Raw genomic sequence first — 13,320 nt, forward strand, 5'->3', positions numbered from 1 at the left:
TGAATGCTCCTCATAATTACTGTAGTTTCCCACAGCATTTAACACACTAGGCCTTTATGTTTTCCACAAGCTTAGAGAGGAGAAACTAGACAATCTTGGGAAAAATCCTCATCTCTTGAAACAGCGCCCTCCTCTGTCATTTCTGATATTAAACGGTAAAAAAAAAGAAAGATATCGTCTATAATTTATTTTTTAAAGAAATGTTAGTTTCTTGATTATAATTACTAATCTGATCAATACAGTATGGGATTATTTTATAAAGTTTTTGAGACTCAAAAACAAAAGAACAGACGTTGAAACAAAACGTCTTTTTATATTAGAATGATTTCTGAAGGATCATGTGACACTGAAAATTCAGCTTTGCATCAGAGGAATGAATTGTATTTTAATTTAATTTAATATAATAGAAAAGTTATTTTAAAATAATAATATTTCAAAAACGTACTGTTTTTACTATATCTTAAAAAAAAAAAAAACTAAATGAAACCTTGGTGAACAGAAGAGACTTCTTTGAAACTTTTTTTAAAAATAATTAAATACATTACAAGACCAGTTTTGCAACTGTCATGTTTTGTTTAGTTTGTTTTCATGTCTTTTATTTTGTAGTTATATTTCCTGTTTGTCTGCTTCCCATGCCATGTTCTGATTGGATGTTCTAGTCATGTGTTTCTAAGTTCTGTTTTCTCATTGGTTTATTGTGTTCAGATGTTCCTTATTAGTCATTAGTCTTTGTGCATAAGCAGCCCATCGTCTTTTGTCTAGCTTTGTTCATGTAAACACTGTTGGTGAGATTTGTCTTCGTCAGGTCTAAATCAAGGTTTGTTTTGTATTCTGTCTCAATAAACTTCGCATTAAACTCTCCTTTAGTTGACTTATATTACAGCAACATGGAGATACCAAACGCAGTCGCAGAATGCTTATTATTCAACACACTGGACATGAGATGACCACAAGCCAACATTTATTGAAATGAGAAAGTCAAGCTATCATTATAAATCGATTTTAAAGATTAATTCCTGCTAAGACTTTACACATACATAGCATGTAAAACACAAAATTGTGAAACTAAAGCCGTATTCGGACTGGACTAGTTTAACATGGAGAGGTGGGGTAAGGGCCGGTTTCACAAAGCTATTTTAGATCGGTCTATAGTGTTAGACAAGTCTAAAATTTGCTCATAGACTAGTTTAATGCAAGTTAGACTGTTTCACAAAAATAAAGACTGACTTTAAACCAAAAAAATTAGACCCCTCTTACCCCCAGGCTAACTTAGGTCAAAGACTCTGTTACCTTGGCAACCAGCAGTAACAATCAGTTACATTACAAACAGCCAAAAGAAAAGAGAAAATGGCTCATAATTTAAACAATTATTCTTGTTAACGTTACTACATTCTCCACTAAATTTCCCAAGTAAAATGTCCTTGTAACTGTTATACTCCTCCAACAAACACATATTTTCCGCTGGGGTAAACTGCACTGAGCGGTTGAAGGCGCTTACTCGATCCGCCATGTTTCTTGTTTTGAAAAGTGTTTTATTTTACCCAGAATGCACTGCAGTGTAGTCCTACTTAAGATAGTCAGTCTTAAGTGCTTTGTGCAATGGTCTGATTTAGATGTCTACCGGTATCTGACTATCTACTATATCTAAGCCATAGTCAAAGTCTATCTTTGTGAAACCGGCCCCTTAAGAGCTTCTCAGTGATTTTAGTCCCGTCCGAATGTGCCATCTTAGTGATCATTACGGACAAGCCAGTAAAGATTACAGCGACTTTTACCTTCTGGAAAAAGGTCCTCAGGTAATGCTAATCCTGTGCAAATAGACCCGCTGTAAATATGTACGTAAATATTCCATCATTTCCTGTCTAAAAGTAGTTTTTCAAGTATGGAGACGCTGGAAAAAGCATTCAGTTGCGTTCTAGACGCTGGGACAAATCTGTGGCAAAACTCAAGTGTTTTCCACACACACTATTCAGATCAGAAAGAATGTCGAAAGCATTTGAACTTCTTTTAGCTTTAGGTAGTGCCTATTACCAACAGAATCCAATCAGAATTTAATTAATACATCATTCGACTGGACCTAACTGTTATATAAAGGTTATATATATATAAATTAGATGTGTTTGCACACATGATATATGTGACCCTGGATCACAAAACCTGTCACGAGTCGCACGGGTATATCTGTGGCAATAGCCGACAATACATTTTATGGGTCAAAATGATCGATTTTTCTTTTATGCCAAAAATCATTAGGATATTAAGTAAAGATCATGATCCATGAAGATATTTTGTAAATTTCCTACTGTAAATATATAAAACATTTATTTTTGTGAGTGAATGCGGCACAATCGCCAACATAAATGGACAACTTTAAAGGAGATTTTCTCAATATTTCGATTTTTTTGCACCCTCAGATTCCAGATTTTCAATAGTTGCATCTCGACCAAATATTGTCCTATCCTAACAAACCATACATTAATGGAAAGCTTATTTATTCAGCTTTCAGATGATTGAAAAAAATTGACCCATGTGACCCAAAGTTTTGTGGTCCGGGGTCACATATGATATTAGGAAGCAAATGGCGACAGGAGGGTGACGGCGGTGTGTAAATCGAGTCACCCCTCCCACTTCTGCTGGTTTTACTGAGATTTCTTATCCCGTACGAATTGGCCATTAATATTACAGTAGTCCTGTGGTAAAATTACATTATTACTCCATCAACCCTTGTAAAACTAATCCCATCCGAATAGGGCATAAGACTTCTTCAGCAAACATAAAAATGCATAAATATAGAATCATTCTTCAAACCTCTTTATGACTGACCATGAAGTCGGTCAGTCATGGAGAAGACGTCCCACACATGAGAGATCAAGCGTTTAGCCCCAGACCGCACTGCTGTTCGTGTTCGCCAAACATGCAACCGTTTTAGCATCAAAATAGTAAAACCAAGACATACGCCGTGTTGTGTGGCTGTTGTGGAAGTTTAATCCTCCTTGTTAAATTCTATAGTGTCTTTACAACGGCATGTCACAATTCTGTCTTCACTTTGTGCATGAGGTCTTTCTGGTCAATCATTTCCAGTTGTCTGTTCCAGCGGTGGTATGCTAACAGTGCTATGTTCTTAGCCGCCACCGAGCTCATTTCCATCGCACTTCCAGCCCACTCGATCCCATTGAGGAAGTAAAGGTTATCGTGCAGCTCCACCGGTGGCAAACCCTGTGTGCTTCCATAACTAGGGTACGCCAACCAATCCGTGACCTGCACGGAGTAATAGGACTTAAAAAGGGTCTTCAGCTCACTCTTCCCGAGAGGAACTGGGGAGAAGACCTTGTAAACCCCGGCCTCCTGAGGCTGTTTTCTGCGGAAGCCAGAGCTTATGTTGACGGGACACACGCTGGCGGCGCTGTTGAAGACCAGTCCGGGAGTGTCCGTGGTGAGGATGCTTGAAAACGGGAAAAGCTTTGGGTCGGGGAAGCCGAAGTAGGAGCAGTTTAGGTAGCCGTGGATGATGGAGGCCACGGTTTGGTGGTAGGAGCCCGTCATTTCTGGGAGTTGTGGCTCGAATCCCTGGAATGAGATGCCGGAGTTGACGTTTTGTTGGAGAGGCGTTGCTACTACTACAATATCATAGAGCTCCGATGTCTTTTCATTCTGAGAGTCGTAGGTGAGCTCGTACTGGTGGTAATCTCCTGAGGAAACAAACTGCAGTTTTAGTTATTATTCAATCCACCTTATTCCTACGCCTCATGACGCTTTGCCCGAATTATGGGTGTAACTTCCGTTAAGCTGTAAACAATCAATAGGCGCGTTTCCATTACAGATTTGCGCAAAACTTTTGCGATTTTTTTCTAAATGTCGACAAAAAACTATTTTGAAATGACGGCATTTCCATTAACCGATGTTATGCGACTAAAACTTCATTTTTTCCTCTCGTAATAAGTAAAGTAATTACAAAAACCATGGCAACGGATGTTGCTAGGTTTATATACTATACTGCTCAAAAAAATAAAGGGAACACTTAAACAACACAATGCAACTCCAAGTCAATCACACTTCTGTGAAATCAAACTGTCCACTTAGGAAGCAACACTGATTGACAATCAATTTCAAATGCTGTTGTGCAAATGGAATAGACAACAGGTGGAAATTATAGGCAATTAGCAAGACACCCCCAATAAAGGAGTGGTTCTGCAGGTGGTGACCACAGACCACTTCTCAGTTCCTATGCTTCCTGGCTGATGTTTTGGTCACTTTTGAATGCTGGCGGTGCTTTCACTCTAGTGGTAGCATGAGACGGAGTCTACAACCCACACAAGTGGCTCAGGTAGTGCAGCTCATCCAGGATGGCACATCAATGCGAGCTGTGGCTAGAAGGTTTGCTGTGTCTGTCAGCGTAGTGTCCAGAGCATGGAGGCGCTACCAGGAGACAGGCCAGTACATCAGGACTAATGATGATGAACATTTACAGCTTATGAACATTTAAAAAATTTCTGAGATTTTGATTTTGGGGTTTTCATAAGCTGTAAGCCATAATCATCAAAATTATAACAAATAAAGGCTTGAAATGTCTCACTTTGCATGAAATGAGTCTATTAGTTTCACCTTTTAAGTTGAATTACTGAAATAAATGAACTTTTGCACGATATTCAAATTTTTCGAGTTTCACCTGTATATCGTAAATTAAATTCGGGAGAACAGAGCACAAATGTGCAGCATATGTTGTCCTTTTTCATACTTTTACTGCGGATTGCAAAGGGGAAAAAATAAAATAATCACAAGGAAAAGAAAGCAGTGACTGAAAAGAGCCGTCACGTTAAAACACCAAGTATAACGTTATTCTTGATGTCTGAAAATAAAATTGACAGCTCATGCAGCCGAACTGACGGATCAGCTTTATTTGTAGGGCAGCCTTATGATTTGAAATGATTCGTTTCAGCCTTTTTGAATGGAAGTTCCCCAAACCGGAAGTGCCACTCATAATTCAACACGCAGTGAGGTCGTCAGGAATAAGGTGGATAAGACCACCACATTTTTAAGGTGCGTTCACACTGGCAGCCATCCAGGCATTATACCATCTGGATGCTCAAAACTGTTTTAAACAGCTGATTCTACAGACAAGTTAATCACCGAAAAAAATCGTAATGCTTCCCCTGCCATTGGCGAGATTTTTCATCATTTATGAACCACTTTCCCGCCATTGACAGACATTTCAGGCAATCCATGTTTTCACTGTTGTTATTGACCTAGACCATAGTACAGAATCGTCTGATCCACAAACAAATCGAAGAAGATCTGCGTAACCCAGAAGGAGTGACTTTTTGGCCCCTTAAAAGTTCGTGCTAGCGACATTTTGGGCAGGATTTAGCTACTTTCCTCTGAAAACAGTTGGCAACACTGGATAGAAGTTGTTTACGCACAAGTAAGCTAACGTGATCACCAAATAGAGCTGCGTGATTGGTCGTTAAACGATTCTTCTGTGTCTATTAAATCTAACCAATCAGTGTTTGCGCTGCTGCTGATCCAGAGAGAGCAGTGGTCATGTATAGGTATGAAACGGCTTCACACACACAGTCTTTTCAACCACACAGAATCGCAATTTCTGTGTTACAATTAGGGATGTCATGGTACCAAAATTCCAGTAGTCGGTACCGATACCATTACAATTTTACGGTTCTCGGTACCAATTTCGGTACCACAGCAAAACCTGTTGGAACTATTTTTCTATTTTATTTAACTATTTGAAAAAAATACTAAATTCAATTCAATTACTTTATTTATGACGGTAATCATAAGTAAATAATACATATAAGCATTAAAGGCTACATGCTGTTTAAACGTAAATATTGCTTCTAAAAAAAAAAAATCTCATGGAGACGTGGCTAAATCTACTGTACAGTAGCCTAATTATTTCTGTTATTATTTTGACGGGTTGCCGTGAAGACCTTTGAGTTTCTGTGTGTGTATGACATGACGATAGTTTTTTTTCTCTAATTAAACGGTAAAATGCTCATGAAGTGACTCTCAAAGTGGCTCTGGAGATGAATTTCATCATGTCATCATATCGTGAGGCAGCAGAGACTGAAAACAGCGCGAGCGTCACTCGTGCTTCAGTGTGTGTGTGTGTGTGTGTGTGTGTGTGTGTGTGTGAGGTAAATGAAACCGCAGAGTTTCTGGAGTCTGGAGCCCCGCGCTTAGATAAAAACACGGAAGCGACTTAAAGCGACTCTCACATTTTCAGTACCGACTTGGTACTGAAAATACAGTACTTTGACAACACGAGTTACAATACTTCATATTTTCACAGAAGTACTAGGATAAAAGTTTATAGTTTGAATATAAACACTGATGTCTAAGATAGAGATCAAAATAGAGCAAAATCACCTTTTAAAAAGTAACGTGACGAGTGAGCGACTCCAGACAGTCGTTGAGCGTAGATCGGCTGTACGCTCGTTATTGAGGTGCATTGTGGGATTGAATGAGTGCACTCAATAACGTCCACTATGGTTTGGGACACCACTATAATGGCTGTCTCCTCAAATAACGCCCTATTTGAGGGAATAGGGAGGGCGATTTTGGATCCAGCCCAATGTATTTGTCATTGAATCATCCATTCAAGAGATTTGTTAAAAAATGCTGATTCATCCAGAACTGACATATTTATGAGCGAGTCATTGAATCATTCATTCAAACTGCTTTTTTGTTTTAAATAATTCACTCAGATTAATTAAACATTTTAAACAGACTGCAGCAATTAACATGTTGTCAGAACCGCTAGTAAATGACATGTTATGTTGTTTAGTTGTCAGTTCAGAATTGTGGGAGAATCGTGATCTCCGTTTTATCCAGAATCGTGCCGCAAAACAATCTGAATGAAACGTCGAAACCCACGAAGAGGTGCAGGACTGTGAAGCTTTACGGGTGTTCATGGACTCGATCTACTCCATATACGTTTTGATTATCGTTCTGTATCCGATCCGGACAAAGTCTTTGACAAAAACGTGATTTTCTAAGCTTCCTTCATACATTCAAGTTTAGATCCAAGAACAGTATTTTTGCCTGTCAGTGTGAACACACCTTTAGAGGTCCAGATGAACATGATCATATGTTTTCAGAGATGTGGAATACCTGCTGATCGAAGGCTAATGGTTGTAACTGGACTCTGGATGAGATTAGCTTTAGCTAGTTGAAGCAGTCCTGAGCAAACCAGCTTGTTTCCTCCCTCCACGGCCCAGAGATTGGCCTGTGCACCGGCGAGAGACACGGCACCTGTCACAGAGAGACACACACATCAGGACAGGTGATCTTATGACATCAGGACAGGTGATCTTATGACCAACTTTCTCTTCTACTGTTGATAAGATATTAAGGTTACACTTTATTTTAAGGTGATGTGGTTACATTGTACTTGCTCAAATAAGTGCTGAGTTAAGGTTTGGTTTAGGGTTAGTTACTTGTAACTATGCATCATTTGCTGTTATTACTATAGTAAGTTAGCCTGACGTCGTCATACTCAGATTCTAGTCAGAGTATGAGTCTGATACTGGTCCATTGGGCTGTGATTATGGGGCGTGTTTCAACCGAACCAGGAGAGAAAATGCCTCTGCACTCAATTGGATAGACCTTCAACCAATCAGAGCAACGGAGTAAGTGACGCATGTTCTTCATTCATCTTTCCGATCGACAAATGCCTTGATCTCGGTTCTCTGTTCCTCTTTTCAAATGTTGTAAACAAATTCAACCCAAGCCCGCCCTGACAATTTGATTGGTCCGAACAGCTCTGGTTCGAGCAACGGATCAGGTCCAGACCAAACTTCCCGACCTCAAATGTTGTGGGCGGGGCTAAGTTCGGCTGGCATCCAGGCTAATAGTAAGTACAAGTAGTAACGTAACCATGGCACCTTAAAATAAAGTGTTACCGGTATTAAAAGTGCCAATGAAAACTTTGATGTAAAACAGTTTGATGTCATATAACATAAACTTTTAGAAATCTGTCCAAAACCCATTCACTTTAACTAAGCAAAAAAAAAAAAAAAAAACATCAAGAAATCAGCTTTTTTTTTTTACATTTAAAAATTCACGTACATGGTCACAAAATTAATTAAACTATTATATAAAAATGTACAATGTAAAAAAAAATATATATATATATATTTTTTTTATATTATATTATATTTATTATATATATATATATATATATATATATATATATATTTTAAAGTTATGTTCCCAAAGGGCTAAAAATGGCTGTTTTGTGTTCGAGTACATTTTAAAATGTAATTTATTCCTGTGATGATAAAGATGAACATGTTAATGTTAAAACAGTTGCTTAATATATTAATATTAGTTCATTTGAAATGTAACAATGTCTTTACTGCCACATTTGATCAATTTAATGCATCACAAATGTTACATTTTCAAATAATAATAATAATAATAATAATAATAATAATACTGTACCCAAACTTTTGAATAGTAGTGTATATTTGATAGATTTTTAAATTAATGCTTATGTTTTTGGTGCAAAAACTTTACAATATTTTACATGATGACAAGACACCTTTAGATTTTTAATAAGAAGATCTTGTAGCCCTTTAATGTTTGAGGTTTATTATATACTCTATATATCTAGCTATACATACACTTTGTGCTTCAAATATGTGATTAATATTAAATCACTTTAAGAATGAAAAGAAAGTGAAAAGTAGAGTATAATTCTCATAAGAGTGTAGAAATACAGTTTCCGGCTGTGCATACCGACAAACGCAGGGATGCTGATGTTCTGGCCGTAGTTGACCCTCATGATGGGGGCGATGACTTCATCAATGAAGCGCTGGGAGACGCCCAGTTCGAGCAGAGACTCGGAGAGAGAGCGGCGGGTCATGTTGATGAACCCCGAACCGCCCAGAGAATGCAGCAGCTCTTCCACTGAACTGAAGGCGTAGCCATGGGCCTGATATTTATAGATCCTGACAGGAATGGTGAGACAGATCATTTGGTAAATGAAAATCAAACACAAAAACTCGTCACTCGGCTGAACAGAACTGCAGGTTTTAAGGTTCCCCAACACTACAGTTAAATCAGCGTATGTAGTGTTTTTCTCAGATAACAGAGAATGCATCAACAAGAAGTGGTTTGACAAGAAGTGCCTCTTTCTTTTCGTTTTTTCAGTATTACCCATTGAGGACATAATCAAAATGCTTTTTTTTTTTAAGTGTCCCTTTTATGCTTTTTCGAATATTATCTTTCATGCCGTGTGTAATAAAGCTGTTTGTGACTGTAAAAGGTCTACAAAGTGCACAATAGAGTTATTGTGTCCCAAAAGAAAGAACTGCCTGAAACGAGTCGTCAGTCATTACTTCCTGCATGAACCGATGTGGGTTTGTAACAAATTTGCATAATTAATTATACATTTGCACAATTTTTTAAACAGATATTTAATAGTGTTGGGACATGTTTCCTATCGATTGTAAACAAACGCTTTCTCTCTGGTTCTGTTCCAGATCAGTGTAAACATGCCATGGTGAGACAGATATTGAAAAGACCAAAAAAAATTGTCGTCTTATTTTAGATCTATTTCAAATCTATCTTTTATTGCTAAGATCTCAGAGAAAGCTGTTGCCAGAAAAATTAAAATACACAACACAGAATTTCAAAAAAAACAAAAAAACAAAACAAAACTATATTGAAATATATATTTTTAAACATTATGAATTATGAGTTCATGGATTTAATTAATTAGACATGCACTTTGATTGTTAAAATGTAATTAAAATGCAATCCAGAAAACACAGAATTTAGTAAAAAATAAAAAATAAAACGGAATTTGAGAAAAGAAAACGTATTTCATAAGGCCTAAAAATGTAATTTGTGTTAAACTTGTAATAAAGTCTTATTAAATTGTATAAGTTTCATGATTTCAAGTAATTATAATTTAATTAATTATGTTTTTTGATTACTAAAATGTAATTTAACCATAAAAATTGTTAACTGATTTGTACACAAACACACACATTACACTAAGGGATGTTTTTTTTTATAATATTAAAGTTAAAAACTTTACAATTACATAATCATATGTCTACTCCAATTAGTTTTTTTAAAAATATAAACATTTAAATGGTGGCTGTCATAAAAACTTCACGGATTTATTCAAACATTCATTAAGAACATTAAAAATTATAATGAATATGTAATGTGGTGCATATATTTATCAAAATGCTCCTCTCTAGAGTTAACTTTTCTACCTGACTAATGAATTATGGTCACTAAATATGTTTTTTTCTGAGGTAAATGTGATTTTACGTGACATTGTTTACAAGCTGTTTTACTGACGTCTTTCTGCGGTTGAAACACTGATCGAACGATTACATGAGAGACATGAAACGGATTTCGGTAAGTTGGACAATATCTTTTAGCATAACTTCGGTTATGTTGCTGCAATGTATATTATGAGAAAATAAAGTGTTCTTTGACCTCTTTTTTTAAACATTATGAATTATGAGTTCACGGATTTAATTAATTAGACATGCACTTTGATTATTAAATGTACTTAAAACAATTAAAATGAAATCCAGAAAACTTAAAACAGAAAACACAGAATTTATAACGGAATTTAATAAAAGAAAACGTATTTCTTAAGGCCTAAACTTAAACTTTTAATAAATTGTTATTAAATTGTATACGTTTCATGATTTCAAGTAATTAGATTTAATTACTTATGTTTTTTGATTACTGAAATGTAATTTAACCATTAAAATGGTTACCGACATTCTTCAAAATATCTTCTTTTGTGTTCAGCAGAAGAGAGAAATTCATACAGGTTTGGAACAACTTGTGGGTGAGTAAATGGGTGAATTGTGTGCTTAATTATAAACGTGAGCAAATTTAAAGATTATAAACGGTCAGTAAGCGGTTCTAATGTCCTTACTCTTTCGCTCACCTCATGAACTTCTCCATGATCTCCTCCACCCACATCTGCAGGCGGATGAAGCTGATCCCGTAGCGCCACCACAGGCGAAACAGATCCAGCAGGTACCAGTCCGTCTCCTCCAGGATAAACTCCTCTCCATTAAACACCGCTGTTTTCCCAGCCACGCTCTTACGGTACTTCAGCCCTGTGGACGGGTAACATGAGACGAGCACTGAAGAGAACAGCCTCACGCTTTATATAATGTGTCTTTCACTGTACTTGCAAAGAAAGTTAAAGAATTAGTTCAACCAAAAATGAAAATTGTCATTCATTTCTCACCCTCGTGTCGTTCCAAACCCGTATGACTTTTGTTCATCTTCAGGAACACAAATGAAGACATTTTAAATTAAATCTGAGAGATTTCTGTCCCTCCATTGACAGCTACTATGACGCTTCAAAATGTAACTAAATCCAAACTAATCCATAAGAATTGAGTGGTTTAGTCCAAATTTCCTAAAGAGACTTGATCACTTTATGATGAACAGATTGAATTTAGGCTTTTATTCACATTTAAACATTCATCAACTCACACATCAGTTGTGGTAAACTGAACCTCAAGCATGTTCGCCTGACGTGCGAGAACTAATGATGTTCATTCTCGTGTTACGCAGCAGGTTTGAGCTTCAGCGAGAGGTTCGGTTGAGCTTTAATGTATGTTCGCTGATCAATATGTGAATAAAAGCCTGAATTCAATCTGTTCATCATATAAAGCGATCGAGTCTCTTCAGAAAATTTGGACTAAACCACTCAATTCATGTTTTATGATTTCTTTATGAACTTTTTGAAGCGTCAAAGTGGTAGTTGCGTAGCTGTCAATGGAGGGACAGAAATCTCTCAGATTTTATTAAAAATATCTTCATTTGTGTTCCGAAGATGAACGAAAGTCTTACAGGTTTGGAACGACACAAGAAGTTTCACTGCAGTGTATTTATTTTGTGTTCATATTGTATTGCAAAACACTTGTGCTGCGATTGAGGTGTGATACGGGTAATGTTAGGTTTCATGTTTAAGGGTGGGTTAAGGTGTAAGGGAAGGGTCAACAGTGAAATTACAGATGCAGGTATTTTTATTTTTAATATAAGTACAATGTAAAAACATGTATGAACAAAATAATTGCATTGCATCAAATTATTAATTTAAATGTTAGTGCATAGTTGTTAAAGACGCCTATAAAGTGGGGCTGAGAACAGAATGAATAAAAACAAACCACTTACTCTAAGTATGAGCAACTGAAGAAGTGTTTTCTCAGGAGGAGGACTAATTCAGTCACTAAATAACTAAATTCAACATGTTAGTAACATGACTACAACTAACCCAGTTGCTGGACAAAGTCTTGCATGTGCAGGTTGAGGGAATGGATGATGGATCCGCCGGACTCGTACTCTTGCTGGTTGACGGTCACAGTAGCCAGTCGACCACCGACTGAGCCTTTCTCAAACACATCAATTCTCACTTCTGGCCCGAAATGTTGCCTCAGGAAATGAGCTGTGGCGGTTCCTCCGATTCCGGCCCCAACAACAGCTACACACACACACACACACACACACACACACGACACGAGTGTTCAGACTGCAGCAGAAAAGCCTTTATTAGTGATATCATTCACTTTTTGGCCTACCTATTTTAGAAGGCGGAGCGCCATCTTGCTTTGCAAAATCCGAATCCGCCAATACATGCACAAAAGAAAGAAGAACAAGCAGAGACGGGTGCATGTTTGTTTATGACCCGAGACTAACGTTACTTCCAATGAACAGAGGATGCACGTGCATTCAAGCTAACAGTTGCACGAGCCTTAATGCATTTCTTCTCATCATTGTAATAGAAAGGAAAAAAGGAATTAACACGCAAATATCTGATGATTTTGATAAATGTCGCTTAAAAGCTATTCGCATAAATGTCTGCTACTGTCCACCGGCAACAAGAACGCATGATCGTTCATGCGCACGCTTCTGGCCAATCAGAGCAAGAGAAACTCTCTTCTGACCAATCGGAGCGATATAAATGTCTGACCAATCGGAATAGGAAGAAACCTTCTTTCTTCCGGGATGGTTTGAAGCATAAAGATGAAACGGGCTAAGGGATCTCCCAGTCACGTGACCTCTAGCCGCGTGTCAGCCATTTTGACGGAATACTTCAGCGCACCTACATACATGAGAATGCGGATTATCACATGTTTTATGACTGCGAATTGATTAAAATAATATAATAGTATATAATGGTCACTGTATTAATTATCTTGAGCCTGCTGTAATGTTCCTATAAATATATTTTCTTTCCAACTGTGCATTCTGAATAATAAATAGGCTAAATATATTTATCCACTAAGCTGCAGCAGTCATATGCTCGTCTTC

At 37.2% G+C, this 13,320-nt stretch overlaps 1 protein-coding gene across 1 annotated transcript; it reads right to left on the bottom strand.

Moving 5' to 3' along the window:
* Positions 1–945: 945 nt before the first annotated feature.
* pcyox1l (prenylcysteine oxidase 1 like) lies at positions 946–13,119 on the bottom strand. Its single transcript, XM_081391901.1, has 6 exons — positions 12,588–13,119; positions 12,284–12,490; positions 10,940–11,114; positions 8,755–8,966; positions 7,126–7,266; positions 946–3,689 (listed from the first exon to the last, which is right to left on the bottom strand). Exons 1-6 carry the CDS (start codon positions 12,679–12,681, stop codon positions 3,028–3,030), a joined length of 1,491 nt encoding a protein of 496 aa, XP_081248027.1. The 5' UTR covers positions 12,682–13,119; the 3' UTR covers positions 946–3,027.
* Between the last annotated feature and the right edge of the window lie 201 nt (positions 13,120–13,320).

The sequence above is a fragment of the Scardinius erythrophthalmus genome (assembly GCF_964197995.2).
Source record: "Scardinius erythrophthalmus genome assembly, chromosome: 17".
In the NCBI taxonomy this organism is placed as follows: Eukaryota; Metazoa; Chordata; class Actinopteri; order Cypriniformes; family Leuciscidae; genus Scardinius; species Scardinius erythrophthalmus.